The sequence below is a fragment of the Pagrus major genome, chromosome 22 (genome assembly GCF_040436345.1).
Source record: "Pagrus major chromosome 22, Pma_NU_1.0".
In the NCBI taxonomy this organism is placed as follows: domain Eukaryota; kingdom Metazoa; phylum Chordata; class Actinopteri; order Spariformes; family Sparidae; genus Pagrus; species Pagrus major.
This window is the reverse complement of record NC_133236.1, coordinates 12720706-12733002: the sequence shown is the minus strand read 5'-3', so window position 1 is coordinate 12733002 and position 12297 is coordinate 12720706. Positions and strand designations below refer to the sequence as shown.

The 12297-nt window shown below is 38.7% G+C and overlaps 1 protein-coding gene across 5 annotated transcripts in view; it reads left to right on the top strand.

The window, feature by feature from the left end:
- dtnba (dystrobrevin, beta a) overlaps nucleotides 1-12297 on the top strand; it is a 36201-nt gene that overhangs the window by 7615 nt on the left and 16289 nt on the right. For 4 of the 5 annotated variants that reach the window (XM_073492970.1, XM_073492971.1, XM_073492969.1 and 1 more), the window contains exons 2-10: nucleotides 734-784; nucleotides 5699-5790; nucleotides 6032-6112; nucleotides 7034-7247; nucleotides 7373-7458; nucleotides 8870-9024; nucleotides 9183-9282; nucleotides 9754-9920; nucleotides 11987-12111. In XM_073492970.1, the coding sequence (XP_073349071.1) occupies nucleotides 5700-5790; nucleotides 6032-6112; nucleotides 7034-7247; nucleotides 7373-7458; nucleotides 8870-9024; nucleotides 9183-9282; nucleotides 9754-9920; nucleotides 11987-12111 (1019 nt within the window). In that variant the 5' untranslated portion in view covers nucleotides 734-784; nucleotide 5699. The remainder of the gene's footprint in view (nucleotides 1-733; nucleotides 785-5698; nucleotides 5791-6031; nucleotides 6113-7033; nucleotides 7248-7372; nucleotides 7459-8869; nucleotides 9025-9182; nucleotides 9283-9753; nucleotides 9921-11986; nucleotides 12112-12297) is intronic. The other variant, XM_073492968.1, reaches the window with a different exon arrangement.

Sequence of the window (12297 nt, the reverse complement as noted above, 5' to 3'; positions counted from 1 at the left end):
ATGCTATATAGGTCCTGGAATTTGAGGTAATTAGGCCTGGAAAGCCCTGGAGAAGTCCTTGAATGTGATGTTTAAGAAGTTGTATGAACCCTGCCATAACTTAAGAGAATGTATTCAGTTCATGTGTCAAGAAGAATAGGGTATTGATTGACTTTACAATTTGTATAAACCATCCACAAATGTGTAAAGCAGTAGCGTGAATTGACAAGTGTGACTGTAGCATTAATAGAGTGAGGACTTTGTGCTATTTTTCAATCTGAAAGTCTAGTTTTGCGAATAAGAGTGGTAATTGTGATTGCTGAATAAGATACTGACAGTTGTGCTCTTTAAATCAGAGCAACCTGCCAAAACTGAAACTGTGATTTAATCTCATAAAAGTCATAAAACAGTCATAAAACGAGGCACTGATAAAACACAACAGATAAAAGAAAACATTAAAGGATGTTCAGCTGTTTAAGGTGAGCTACAATCAGTGAGAATCATTTATCATATCAGACAGATTAAAGAACTGACCAGAATTTATTCATAGCATAATAAAAATGGACTTTGATGCCACGCAAACATATGCAGTGCATAGAGCTGTAGGAGAGTGTGTGTGCCACACTGGTTGTGTTTAGTGTGTGTCTATATTAGAGTGTGTCCTTTCTATCCCCAAAGAGCCGTTGACATTATTGTCCACAGCCTGAAAAGACTTTCAAATTGCCTTTCTCTTCTCTCTGTGTCTCTCTGCTAGACGTCCTTTATTGAGGCTCCTCTGTCCTGTGTGACCCCCTGACACAGAGAGGTATGACCACACACACACACACACACACACACACACATAAACAACACATCCTCTAAATGGGGACGCAGAGGCTAAATTGAAGCGTTCAGTTATGTTTATGTGTTTCCTGTCTTGGCAGAATTTGTTGGAGGACTGAGAGTGTGTCTTCTTGTTCTGTGTGTGTGTGTATTTGGAGCAGTGTGTGTTCTTTGTGTGTTTGTTTCCGTAAAGCTCAGCAAATGTCAGCCATAATAAAACACCATGGTGCAACAGCAGTGTGCATCACCACCCACACAAACATAGAACAGCACACTTGCAGACAGTCAGCTGTATATACCACCCCACTTCCGTTCCCTTCTCTTTCTGTCTCTCAACCTCTACACTTCACTTTCCATAGCTGAGCTACTAAAGAGAAAACTGAGCACAAAAGTCAGTCATCTGTCAGTCACCTTAGAGTTTCCACTGAGTGAGTGGGGGCTTTTATTTCAACTGGAAACATATAGACATTTTCACTGCTCATGATTCAGGAATACAGTTTGTTTTGTGAGTAAAGCTCTTTATATCACTGTCACCTGAACATATGCATTTTGTGCATTACTAGGGCCATAATCATTTTGAGAGCAGCATGGTAGTAAAGCAGTTACTTTGCTACTTATCCAAATAATGTAATGACTTTGTGTTGAAATAGCAGAAACAATTAGACAGTTGTCAAAGCTGAAACATTTATATTTTTTGCCATTCTTGCCAGTGTGGCTCATAGGAGTGCAGTGTTGGTCTGTCAGCCTGTCAGTCAGTCGTTCCAGGCTGAAATATCTCGACAAATGTTAGATAGATTGCCAAGAAGTTTGGTCAGATGATATAACTAAATACTGAATGCAAAGATGCCGCCCATTCAGTCCAATGAGAATTGCTTAGCTGGCACATACGCCAAAAGTTGTCTAGCTTCCAGGTTTAATTCCTGCTTATGGAGCTCCCTGAATATGCGCAGTAGTGTTTCTCCCACCGGCCCTGACTAGAAACTTAGAATTGTGACGACATCCAGATTTTTAAATCACTTATCTCAGCTCGAGGACAGTTTTACAAGTCAAAACCTGCATTGATAAAAAAAAAAACAATAGATAGGAGTCCTGTCAGCAGTTTTACAGACATCTTTTTAAAAAAAAATGGTACTTGGAAGCAAGGTTGAGCGCTGGTGCTGCATCTTGGTGTTAAAAATACAATTTTAATTTGTCCACTACTTTGATAAATTACTTAATACCTGCAAAAAATAAAGACTTTCACATCTGACTTAGCTGTATTTCATGTTCAGTGCGAAGTTGGTAACTATGGTAAATATTGCTAAACATCAGCATGTATGTAAGTATTAACTGCAGGTGCACCATTCATTCATTTGGGAAGCAGGGACCAGGTAGAACTCTGTTTAATTTTGGACTTTCTGCAAATGTCCAAATGTTTGGATCCATTTCCTGTGATCAACCTTTGTACTTCGAAGCAGCGATTAGGAAAACAGCAGCCAAGCTGTTTCTGCCCTCTGACATAGTTGGGGGTAATTGCAGGCAGGGTAATTATATCAAAGATGGTTTAAAGCTTTCAGAGTTAAAATAGGAAGCAAACCTCACAGACCAAATGTTCCTCCCTGTCAACTATACACAGACAGACAGACATAGACAGACAGGCAGGGTGTAGTTATCAGTAAGGACAGGCTGGAAATAACCATTTTCCCACCATGGGAGTCCAGTGTGGTAACTGGTGAGACTTTTGGAAACAGGCATAGCTCTTACTTAACTCATGTAACATCCAATCCAAGCAGCTCTTCAGTGAAGTCATAATTAGCATCAATAAAAGTTTTCAGCAGCAAACATTTCATTGACTCACATGCATCCACCTGTTCAGCTGCCTTATTTTATTGCTGGCTGTCCTTTAAAGGAATAGTTCAGCTTTTTGGCAAACAAGCTTAGCCGCTGTGGCCAACTCCTGGTTACCTTAGGTCATTATAAAGACTGGAAACAACACTGACACTAACACAATCTGCCTATCAGCACATCTAGAGCTCACTGATTAACATGTAATATTGTTTGTTTAATCCAGACCAAAACATGCAAGGTGATCAATCTTTTCATTTAACTCTTTTCCAGAAAGCCAGTACGGACATTTCCCAAAATGTCCAACTTAACACTTAATCTTTAATCTTTTTTATTTAAGGACATCGTGATAACTTAGGACAGTGTTGGCAGGAGGACACATACTCATGGTCGGGGTCTGCAACTCTTGTTATCCCCCCTGCTATAAGAGGATCAGCAGTCTAGTTCGCAAGTGCATTCAGATATATGTATACAAAGAGGCAGGATGACAGTCTGTGTCATCATAGGGTCAGTACACATTATGGGGCTAGCAGTGAAAATGTTCTGTTGTGGTGCAGCATGAAAGCTTTATTTTTATGTAAATGTGCTTGGATGCATATGAACAGGAACCAATAGCAGGATCTCAAGCAAGCTGGTTCTAGGAATTAGTAGAACTCTGCCTCAACCAGCCAAGACCAGCTCCATTTACTTTGAAGATCCTGAGCCGCAATGCCATTTAATCTTTTTAAAGCTTTTTTAAAGTCCTTATTGTTTCTGTAATACTAGATACTGGAAGCTAAAGATAATTCTTAAAAGGTTTTTAGCGCTGCAATTATTAATCAGCTATTATAAGAATCGATTCATTATTTATGTGTTTTTTTTAAGTATATCAAGTCAAACTTTTCATGGTTACAGATTCTTAAATGTGAGGATTTGCTACTTTAACTGTTCTTGTGTGATCTTTAACAGATATCTTCGTAATTTAGACGCTTGTTTGTAAAAAACAAAGAATTTGATGGCATCTCCATAGACAGTTTTTCACTCCAAATGATTAATTGAGAAAATGATCTGGAGATAAATCAATGATGAAAATAACTATTAGTTGCAGCCCTGAAGATATTATCTACAAAACATTAAAGCACGAGGGAAATTAACCTATTTGTCAAGCACCAGTAGGCAATATAATAGAGCATACTTGCTGTTTTTTGTGATAGTAATGTGCAATGAAAACACCCGCCCATTTACAGCTGCATGTGTGAAATATCTGCTGAGGCAAGAGACAGCTGGTCCCTTTGTCCAAATATCTGAATGCACTGTAACAGCTGTCCTAAGCTCCTGATGTATCCTGATGCAGATTCTAGATTTAATCAAATTTGATATCTTCATTAACATTTTGGCTGTATGAGGGATTAAGATGGAACTTAGAGTCGAGTAACATGAGATGTCCTCTGAAAGAAGTTGTCTAATGTCTTACTCAAGGGCACTTTGAAGAAGTGGCACGACTGTAAATTGTCCACAGAGCACATTGGGATTAGGAGAAAGAAAGTTGCACTTGACTAACTGGAATCAAAAGCCTGTAGAGTGTGTTTGAGAGGGAGAAAAAGCAATGAAACAGCTGTATAAAGATGTATGGGAATGTGAGAGGCAGTGTGTGTCTCTGAGTGTGTGTGTGAGAGAGAGAGTGACTGAAAGAAAGGAGGAATCCTTCTTTTGTCTGGATGAAGCATGAAGTCTCCTGGGAAGCATTCAAATCCTCTCTGGAATGTGTGCGTGTGTGCGTGTGTGTCTGTGTGTGTGTGTGTGCGCAAGTGTCAGTTTCTTAGAAAATCTGTGTGTGTGTGTGTGTGTGTGTGTTGGGGGTTGGCTTGTCACCGCATTTATATAAGGAATGCAAATATTTGTGTGTGTGTGTCTGTGTGTGTGTGTGTCTGTGCATGCGTGCGTGCATGTGCGTTTCAGTTTTGTGTGGTGTAGTGTAACAGTAACCATGGCGACTGATATCCTCTGGTGTTTTCTGTGTCACCTGACAGCAGTGGTTGACAGCTTTCTTTCTTTCTTTCTTCATCCGTTTCCTTCCTTCCTTCCCTCATTCCTTCCTTCCTTAATTCCTTCCTCCATACCTCCCTTCCTGTCTTCCACGCTTTTCTTTCTTTCTTTCTTTCTTTCTTTCTTTCTTTCTTTCTTTCTTTCTTTCTTCCTTTCTTTCTTTCTTTCTTTCTCACAGTCATGTAGTCTGTGAGAGTCTCATGTTCCTGTCTCTCCCTGTTTGTCTGTTGTTAAGTTGTCTAAATGCCAGCCTACAGGTCAGATTTCATCAGCTGTTCTCATTAATGTGTTTATTTACCAGGCACTCAACTCATCCTCTGGTGGCCCTGAATTTGACTCTCAGCCTGCCAGTAATTTGTGTGTATGTGTGCTGGTGGGTGTGCTGGTATGCATACAGTAGACCTAAGTGTAAAAATAAGTTATAGTTACTCAGTGCCAGTGCTATCAGTGTCAAAGTTGTATTTTCCACCCAGTTTCTGAATTTTAAGTCACTTTTTAAAAAGTTGAACAAATCCCATCAGTCAGAAACAAAGACAACATTTCAAGAATCGATTGCTGGTGATCTTTGAAGTTGTTGTCGACCATGTTTCCTGTGAAAGCCCAAAAACGGAAATGCACTGAGTCAACACCAAACAATGCTCATACAAGCACATTGTACAAGATGAGGACTGCAGATGAAATCGATGTTTCAGCCAACTCTGATATAACACACAACACAGGAAAAGTTATACTGTATTTAGGCTAAAACATACATGGTTCCTTACAAATTAATCAAATGATCTTGCATTATATGGAAGCACCAGCAGCTCTGACCTCTTTGAACGTCAATCAGAATATCCACACACATTTTTAAGCTGCAAGCAATTGAAGCAGTCATCCTCAGATTGATACTAGTAGGGTTGCATCATTATTTATTTGACAAATGAAATGCTGAATTTCATTTTTCACTTCACTGGAGATTAAAAATGTTTCCTTGTGTTTAGAGTTTATCAATACTGGGATAGAGACCCAGGTTCTGAGTTTTCCTGCTGTTTTGTGTTTTGTGCAGGATGGTGATGGAGGAGGGGGCGCAGAGAGACAGAGGGAGGGGGACTCCAGCAACAACAGGAGCAGAGGCGAGACAGATTTTTGTGGAGCTTGGTGAGTGACCTTACTGTCACCTAATATAAGCTTTACACGGTCTCTGCAAGGTACCCAGGGTGGATTTTTCCTTTTCAACCTTGTGGATTTTGTTTGTTTGTTTTTTCTGTGCTTTAAAATGCCATTACATACATTTCTGAATTGTGTTACTCCATCAATACCTCTGAGCAGCTATGGTCTGAGATTGATGGGAGAGATGTCTCTATTATGGATACATAATGTCTTTTTCTTTTCATCATAGGGGAGCAGAACTTTGATGCCATTTGTCTCTCTACATATCGAACAGCCTGCAAGCTCAGATACATACAGAAGAGATGCAACTGTAAGTCAACCCTAGTCTCCTTCAGCATGGCAACATTAGTCAGAGAATGACATAACAGTTTGAATTTTAGTCTTGTGCTTCTTTTTTTCCAGTAAGTATAATCTTTGCTCTTTAGCACAGTTTTAACACTTCAGAATGCCAATACAGAGATTGTTTTGTGATATACGAATTTATCTTTGGGAGAAATATCTTATGGAGAAATAAGATTAAGATGTCACCCTTGTCCGTTTTGTTATTAAGTTATTTTCTGTTGACACTAGGTCAGGGGTCAGCAACCTTTACTATCAAAAGAGCCATTTTTGCCCCCGTCCCTCGCCAAAAAAATCTGTCTGGAGCCGCAAAGCATATTTGTGTCTTATAATGAAGGTAACACAGGTTGGAAAGTCTAAAGTAGCCTAACAAGATTATTAAGGCCTAAATGAGCATTCATTTATATTTTTACATGATGTGGCAACTCTGTGGGCTACTTATGCCTACAGGATAAGGTACTTGAACTTGGCATTTCCATTTCAATTATGCCATGTTTTGGTGCATTTATGAAATATAAGAACTAGCCTACAATAAAGGATAGAGGAGCAATACAGAACTATATATGCAGACCAATGATATTAACTCAGGATCATTCAATTAATCACAACTTGATAGAACAGGTACAATTCTGTGTGTAGGCTGTGCATTTTTACTGTCGGAGAATCTAAGGATCACTGTAGGCCTAAAACAGTGATGATGGTAAAAATATATATATATATTATTAATTTCCATGTAAAATGTCAAAACCACACTGAGCCACTGCAGAGGGGCAAAAGAGATGTGTGTGGCTCCAGAGCCACAGGCTGCAGACCCCTGCACTAGGTGGAATGAATTCACAGCAACAGTTTTTTTTTAATATATGTCAAGAATTTACTGACTTTCTCATTCCAGTGCATCTGATTGACATATACAATGTGATTGAGGCGGTGCGGGACGCTGGTCTGAATGCCGTAGAGCTACACGCCGGCATCTCTGTGATCAGACTGGAGAACTTAGTGTCCTCCCTGTTCAACCAGCTCAGCAAGCGCCTGCCCACCACACACACCATCAACCCACGAGAGAGCACCGTTCTGTTAGTCGAGTTCTTACTGGCCGCCATCGACAGGTAAGTACAAAGTAATCTGTCGATCCTTAAAAAGGGAAATTGTGTTTTTTGATGTCCAGCTTCCCACTTTGACATCCTGTTGTTTAAATGTTTGTCATATGTGTTTCTGTTTGTGTTTGTTTCAGTGAGCCAGACAGCCGTCTGACAGTGCTCTCTGTAAAGGCGATGCTGTCCATGTTGTGTGGAGGGAAACTGATTGATAAACTCCGTTGTGAGTACAAGTTGATACCATCACAACTGACATGGAATCTGTTTCAGATCAGTGATTTTACATTTCCCAGAAATACTTTAAACATCCCCCAGAAAGTTAGCTTGAACTGATTTCACATGTAGGCCTTGGGTGTAAACAAAGAGATAGAAATACTGATAATGATAGCATAAAAGGAACAGGAGTTTTTTGTTTTTGCATGTTGTTTTTTTGTACTGTTTTATACGTTAGTGCAGTATTGACATTACAATGCGCTTGAATTAACATTAATTAACTATTAAAATCTAAATACACATATGTTAGATTGATTTTGCATTTGTTTGTTAGAATGTTAAATCGTTGGTGTGTGTTGCCGGCTGAGGTGTTCACTGCAAATTTATATTTTTTCATTCATTCGTTTTACTACACAACATCACACTCTGACATATTGCAATAAATGTTACCCACATTTGTACTGTATTTATGTCTCATAACTCAAACTTTCAGTGTGAATTTCTTCATGTATGAATACATGTCACATATGTGCCACCTTGTGGAAATTGCAGGTCAATGCTGCTGTTTGCTCATGTTAATTTACCCACTATTTCATTAAAGGGGCACTATGTAGTTTTTGGAGAAGAAATTCAAACTCAGAATTTTAATATTTACAATATTAATGAGGTAATAATACAAACTCAGAAATATTTGTTTTCTGTAACTGAATAGACAAGCTGTTCTCAGAGGAAAATAAGGTCCCTGAACACTGTTTGAAGCTAGAAAGGTGGCAGGGTCCGTGAAACCGTATGAAATTGTGTTGTCCTTTAAGGTCAGTTTGTTTATTCAGTTTATTCAGTCATGAAAACAAAGAGAGTTTTCTTTATGTAGTTTGATTAGACAATTGACAAACATAATAAAACATAACAAAAGTACTCACGGCTACACTAATCAGGATTTATGAGATTATCTAAAATAAAAAAACTCTAAAATACATAGCCACTAGGATATATAAGGAAATTCTGTTAAAAAAATGAACCAAAAAAATAACATTGCTGTTAAAGCATCTGTGCAAATGTTGCAAAACGTATTCATCTGAGTGATAGCTGCTGGAACAAAGCTATTTTTATACCGCTTTGTTCTACACCTTTGGGACTATAAACCTCCCCCCAGGGTTAGGGTTAACTGTCTGTTTTAAAGGGACCCTGACGCAGGGACCCTCCTAGATTATTTAACAACTTGATTCAGAGAGATTCTGTCCTTTGAACATAGTTTTCCAACCCATTAAACCAAAGAAAAAAGATAAAATTGATTCAATAAACCATTAAAATTTAGGTTAAGAATTTGGTTACCGTCAGGGCTAGGGTAGTGTGCATGAGGTTATGGTTGGATAAAGTCATTCCTTTCGTAATTATGTTTGCACGTGTGTATGTGTTTGTAGATGTGTTTTCTCAGGTATCTGACTCCGGCGGCGTGTTGGTACAGTCCAAATTTGATGGTTTTCTGAGAGAGGCTCTCAAGCTGCCCACCGCTCTACATGAAGGACCGTCCTTTGGCTACACACACACTTTAGCACGCTCATGCTTCCCACAACACGTATGCTCACACACCTCATCCATCAGATTTTCTTTAATAAGTATTATACTATCTACAACGTTTCCTCAACATGCAGTTCCTCTGCCCAGGATTATAAAAACTGAATGTGATTCTGGTTTCATGAAGAATTTTGTCTTTTGTTGTTGTTGTTTCTGTAGAAGAGGGTGATGCTCAACATGTTCCTGGATATCGTAGCTGATCCTCCTCAGTGTCTTGTCTGGCTGCCTCTCATGCACCGCATGGCCAACGTGGAGAATGGTACACACACCTACACACCACAGACTTACACGTAAACATATCAGCTTGCCAATTTTATTGGCTGAAATTCACTTGGACTGCAGTAAATTGCAACAATATCTGTTTTTGTGTCCTGAAATTTTACATTCAGCCTTCAGTTTCCAAAATCAAATATTGTTTTTATTGTTTTACCAATTTTTGTGAAGGTCATTTTAACTCCCTGTATAATTTAATGTTCAAAAGGTATCTTTCAGTGTAACATAACCTGCTTCAGACATATTTTTTCGTTTTTTTCGTTAAAAATGTAATGTATTGTCAAATCGTGTTATTTATAATCAAATTATTTTCAAATATTGATATCAATGTGGGCCTGAAAAGTCGAATTTCAGTCTGGCTCCAGTTACGTCTCCATCTTGGATTTCCTGACCTTTTCCTGTTTTCTCTCGATCAACCTATGTTGACAGATATTATGTCTCTATGTCTCTCTGTCAGTCTATCATCCCGTCTCATGCTCCTACTGTCGTGGCAACGGTATGACGGGCTTCCGCTATCGCTGCCTCCGTTGCCGGGGTTACCAGCTCTGCCAGAACTGCTTCTGGCGTGGCAACGCCAGCGGCTCTCATAGCAACAAGCATCAGATGAAGGAGCACTCGTCCTGGGTGAGTCACTGTGTGAGCCTTCATTCATTACACCAGGGGGCACTCCACGTGTGCGTGCATGAGTGTGTGTGTGTGTGTGTGTGTGTGTGCATGTGTGTGTGTGCGTGCTCTTGGACCTCCATCTTTGTGAGGACTTTTATGAAATTTAGACCTTGACAGTGCAGCGTGAGGGTTAAGACTTAGGTAGTAGGGTTCGTGGAAGAATCAGGTTTAGTTTAAACTGATCAAAATTAAAATTGTTTTAAAACAGGTTCTATCATAACAACACACATTATAAACACACACAGATTATTACACTGTATCCAAAACTTGCAAGTATCCCTCAATAAATCTGGACCGGGATTCAGTAGCCAAATACAGATGTATTCCCTTTCAAATATTGTTAACTCTTTGCTAATTATGATGTATTTATTTAAAAAAGAAAATCCTTTAAAATGATAAAATAATCCCAAAAAGTTGCACTAGCCTGAGGGGAAAATGTTTTCAATGAAGAAATTATGTATTAATAGATGGAAACATAGTTGTTGAATTATTCATCATCCAGGCTTGGCATAATTTGTCTTATTAATGTTTCAGTTTCAGAGAAAAATCTCCTCAAAAGTGCAGCTCCTGCCTGTCCAGTGGAATCCTCTCATCTCAGGCAACTCATCCTAATAATCCTCAGCAGGCTTTACATATTAATTCAACAGGGTTCAGTTTAAGACTTTATTTATTTTCAGTTTATCTGCTTCACTTCAGTGTTTTATAGCATTCTTACTGTTACACCAAGGAAACTCAGTTACATCTGCGGCTCCAGTTTGATCACATGTGCTGCATGCACTTGTGTTATCAAATAAAATCAGAGACTGGAGCCAGAACTTGATGATAATTGTCTGATCTTAAATCTCTCGGATTGAAATAGTTTTCACTTGATAAAGATATTAGGAATTTATCCACATAAGATGAAGTTTACAAGAGGGATTAAGTTTTAAGATGGATATGAATATTTTTCATCTCTGTCATCCTTCACTCTAATCACTCAGCCAACTGTTTGTTTATTTATTTACCAGCACAAATGCTTTTCCTCCTGGGGTTGAAAGAAAAAAAAAAAAGAAAAGTAAAATTACATACATATTCCTGTACATATGCACATACACAATGCATGTACTTATGAAACAGGTAATAAAGTGTACTTCCAAGTTCAAATATTAGAAATATTTTATGTATTTTTGTAGCAATTTATCAATCCACATATCTTCAAAGAGTGAAGAGAACAGGTAAAACATACTCTATCTAGATCAGACTCAGTCAAATCAATTGTCAGTCAAAAATGTTGTGCTTTGGCACACAAGTAGAGCTTGTTGACAAGACTCAGGATCATGCTAAACTTACCAACATCACCTGATACCACCAAACTTTATCCATGAAGTTCAGTCCCATTCTTATATGCAGTTCAGTCAGTCATTCATTCAACCTTTACTTAAATCTTGAAAAATCATTGAGGGCAAGCCCTCATTTTCAATGATGTCGAGAGCACAAATAAAAAACAGAATAGGTGCAAAAATGTGATAACAAACAGAAACAACGAACTTAAAAGATAAAAAACAGACAACCATACATGACAGCACATAGTTAAAAACAGTTACATTCAAATGCTGATGTTTGTAAAACAAAGTCTTAAACTGACCCATAGGTATAACTGTATCAAGTTTAAATGTACATTGTAAAATGTTCCAAGTGTATGGAGCACTGAAATTGAAAGCAGTTTTCCCAAATTTACTGTTTACCCGGGGGAACTTTGAGCATTATACAAATATCTAGAGCGTGTTGAATAGTGACTCTGTGACCAGTTTAATAAAGAGCTGATATATGGTGGCATGTTGCCCTTCAAAGCTTTGAAAAGAAACAGAAACCAATAGCCTTCACGTCGAATTACAGTCACCAGTAATGAATCTGAGTGATAAACCGAGTCTAGTGGAGTAATATTGCTGCTGATGTTGCTGCTGTTAACATTGCTGCTGAAAATTCTTGTGTCACAAATGTCACAAAGTTCATGTTTGTCTGTGTGTGTGTGTGTGTGTGTGTAGAAGTCGTCAGCAACGAAACTTGGTCGAGCCCTGAGCAGGACTCTGGGCTGTGTGTCGTCCAGAGAGCCCCCTCATCCAATTTACCCAGAGGAACCTGAGAGGACCCTCAACCTCGCCAACATAGTGTAAGACCTCAGGACACTCACACACTCTTATGTTTTAACACAGGAGTTGCTTATGATTGGTCTAGGTAAAGAAAGCCAATGTAACATTGTTCAATCCAAGCCGAGCCGAACATCAGCTAATGTATGATACCTATAGCTATATGCTATGTAACATATGTGACTGAGATTATGAGTCTGGTCCCGCTC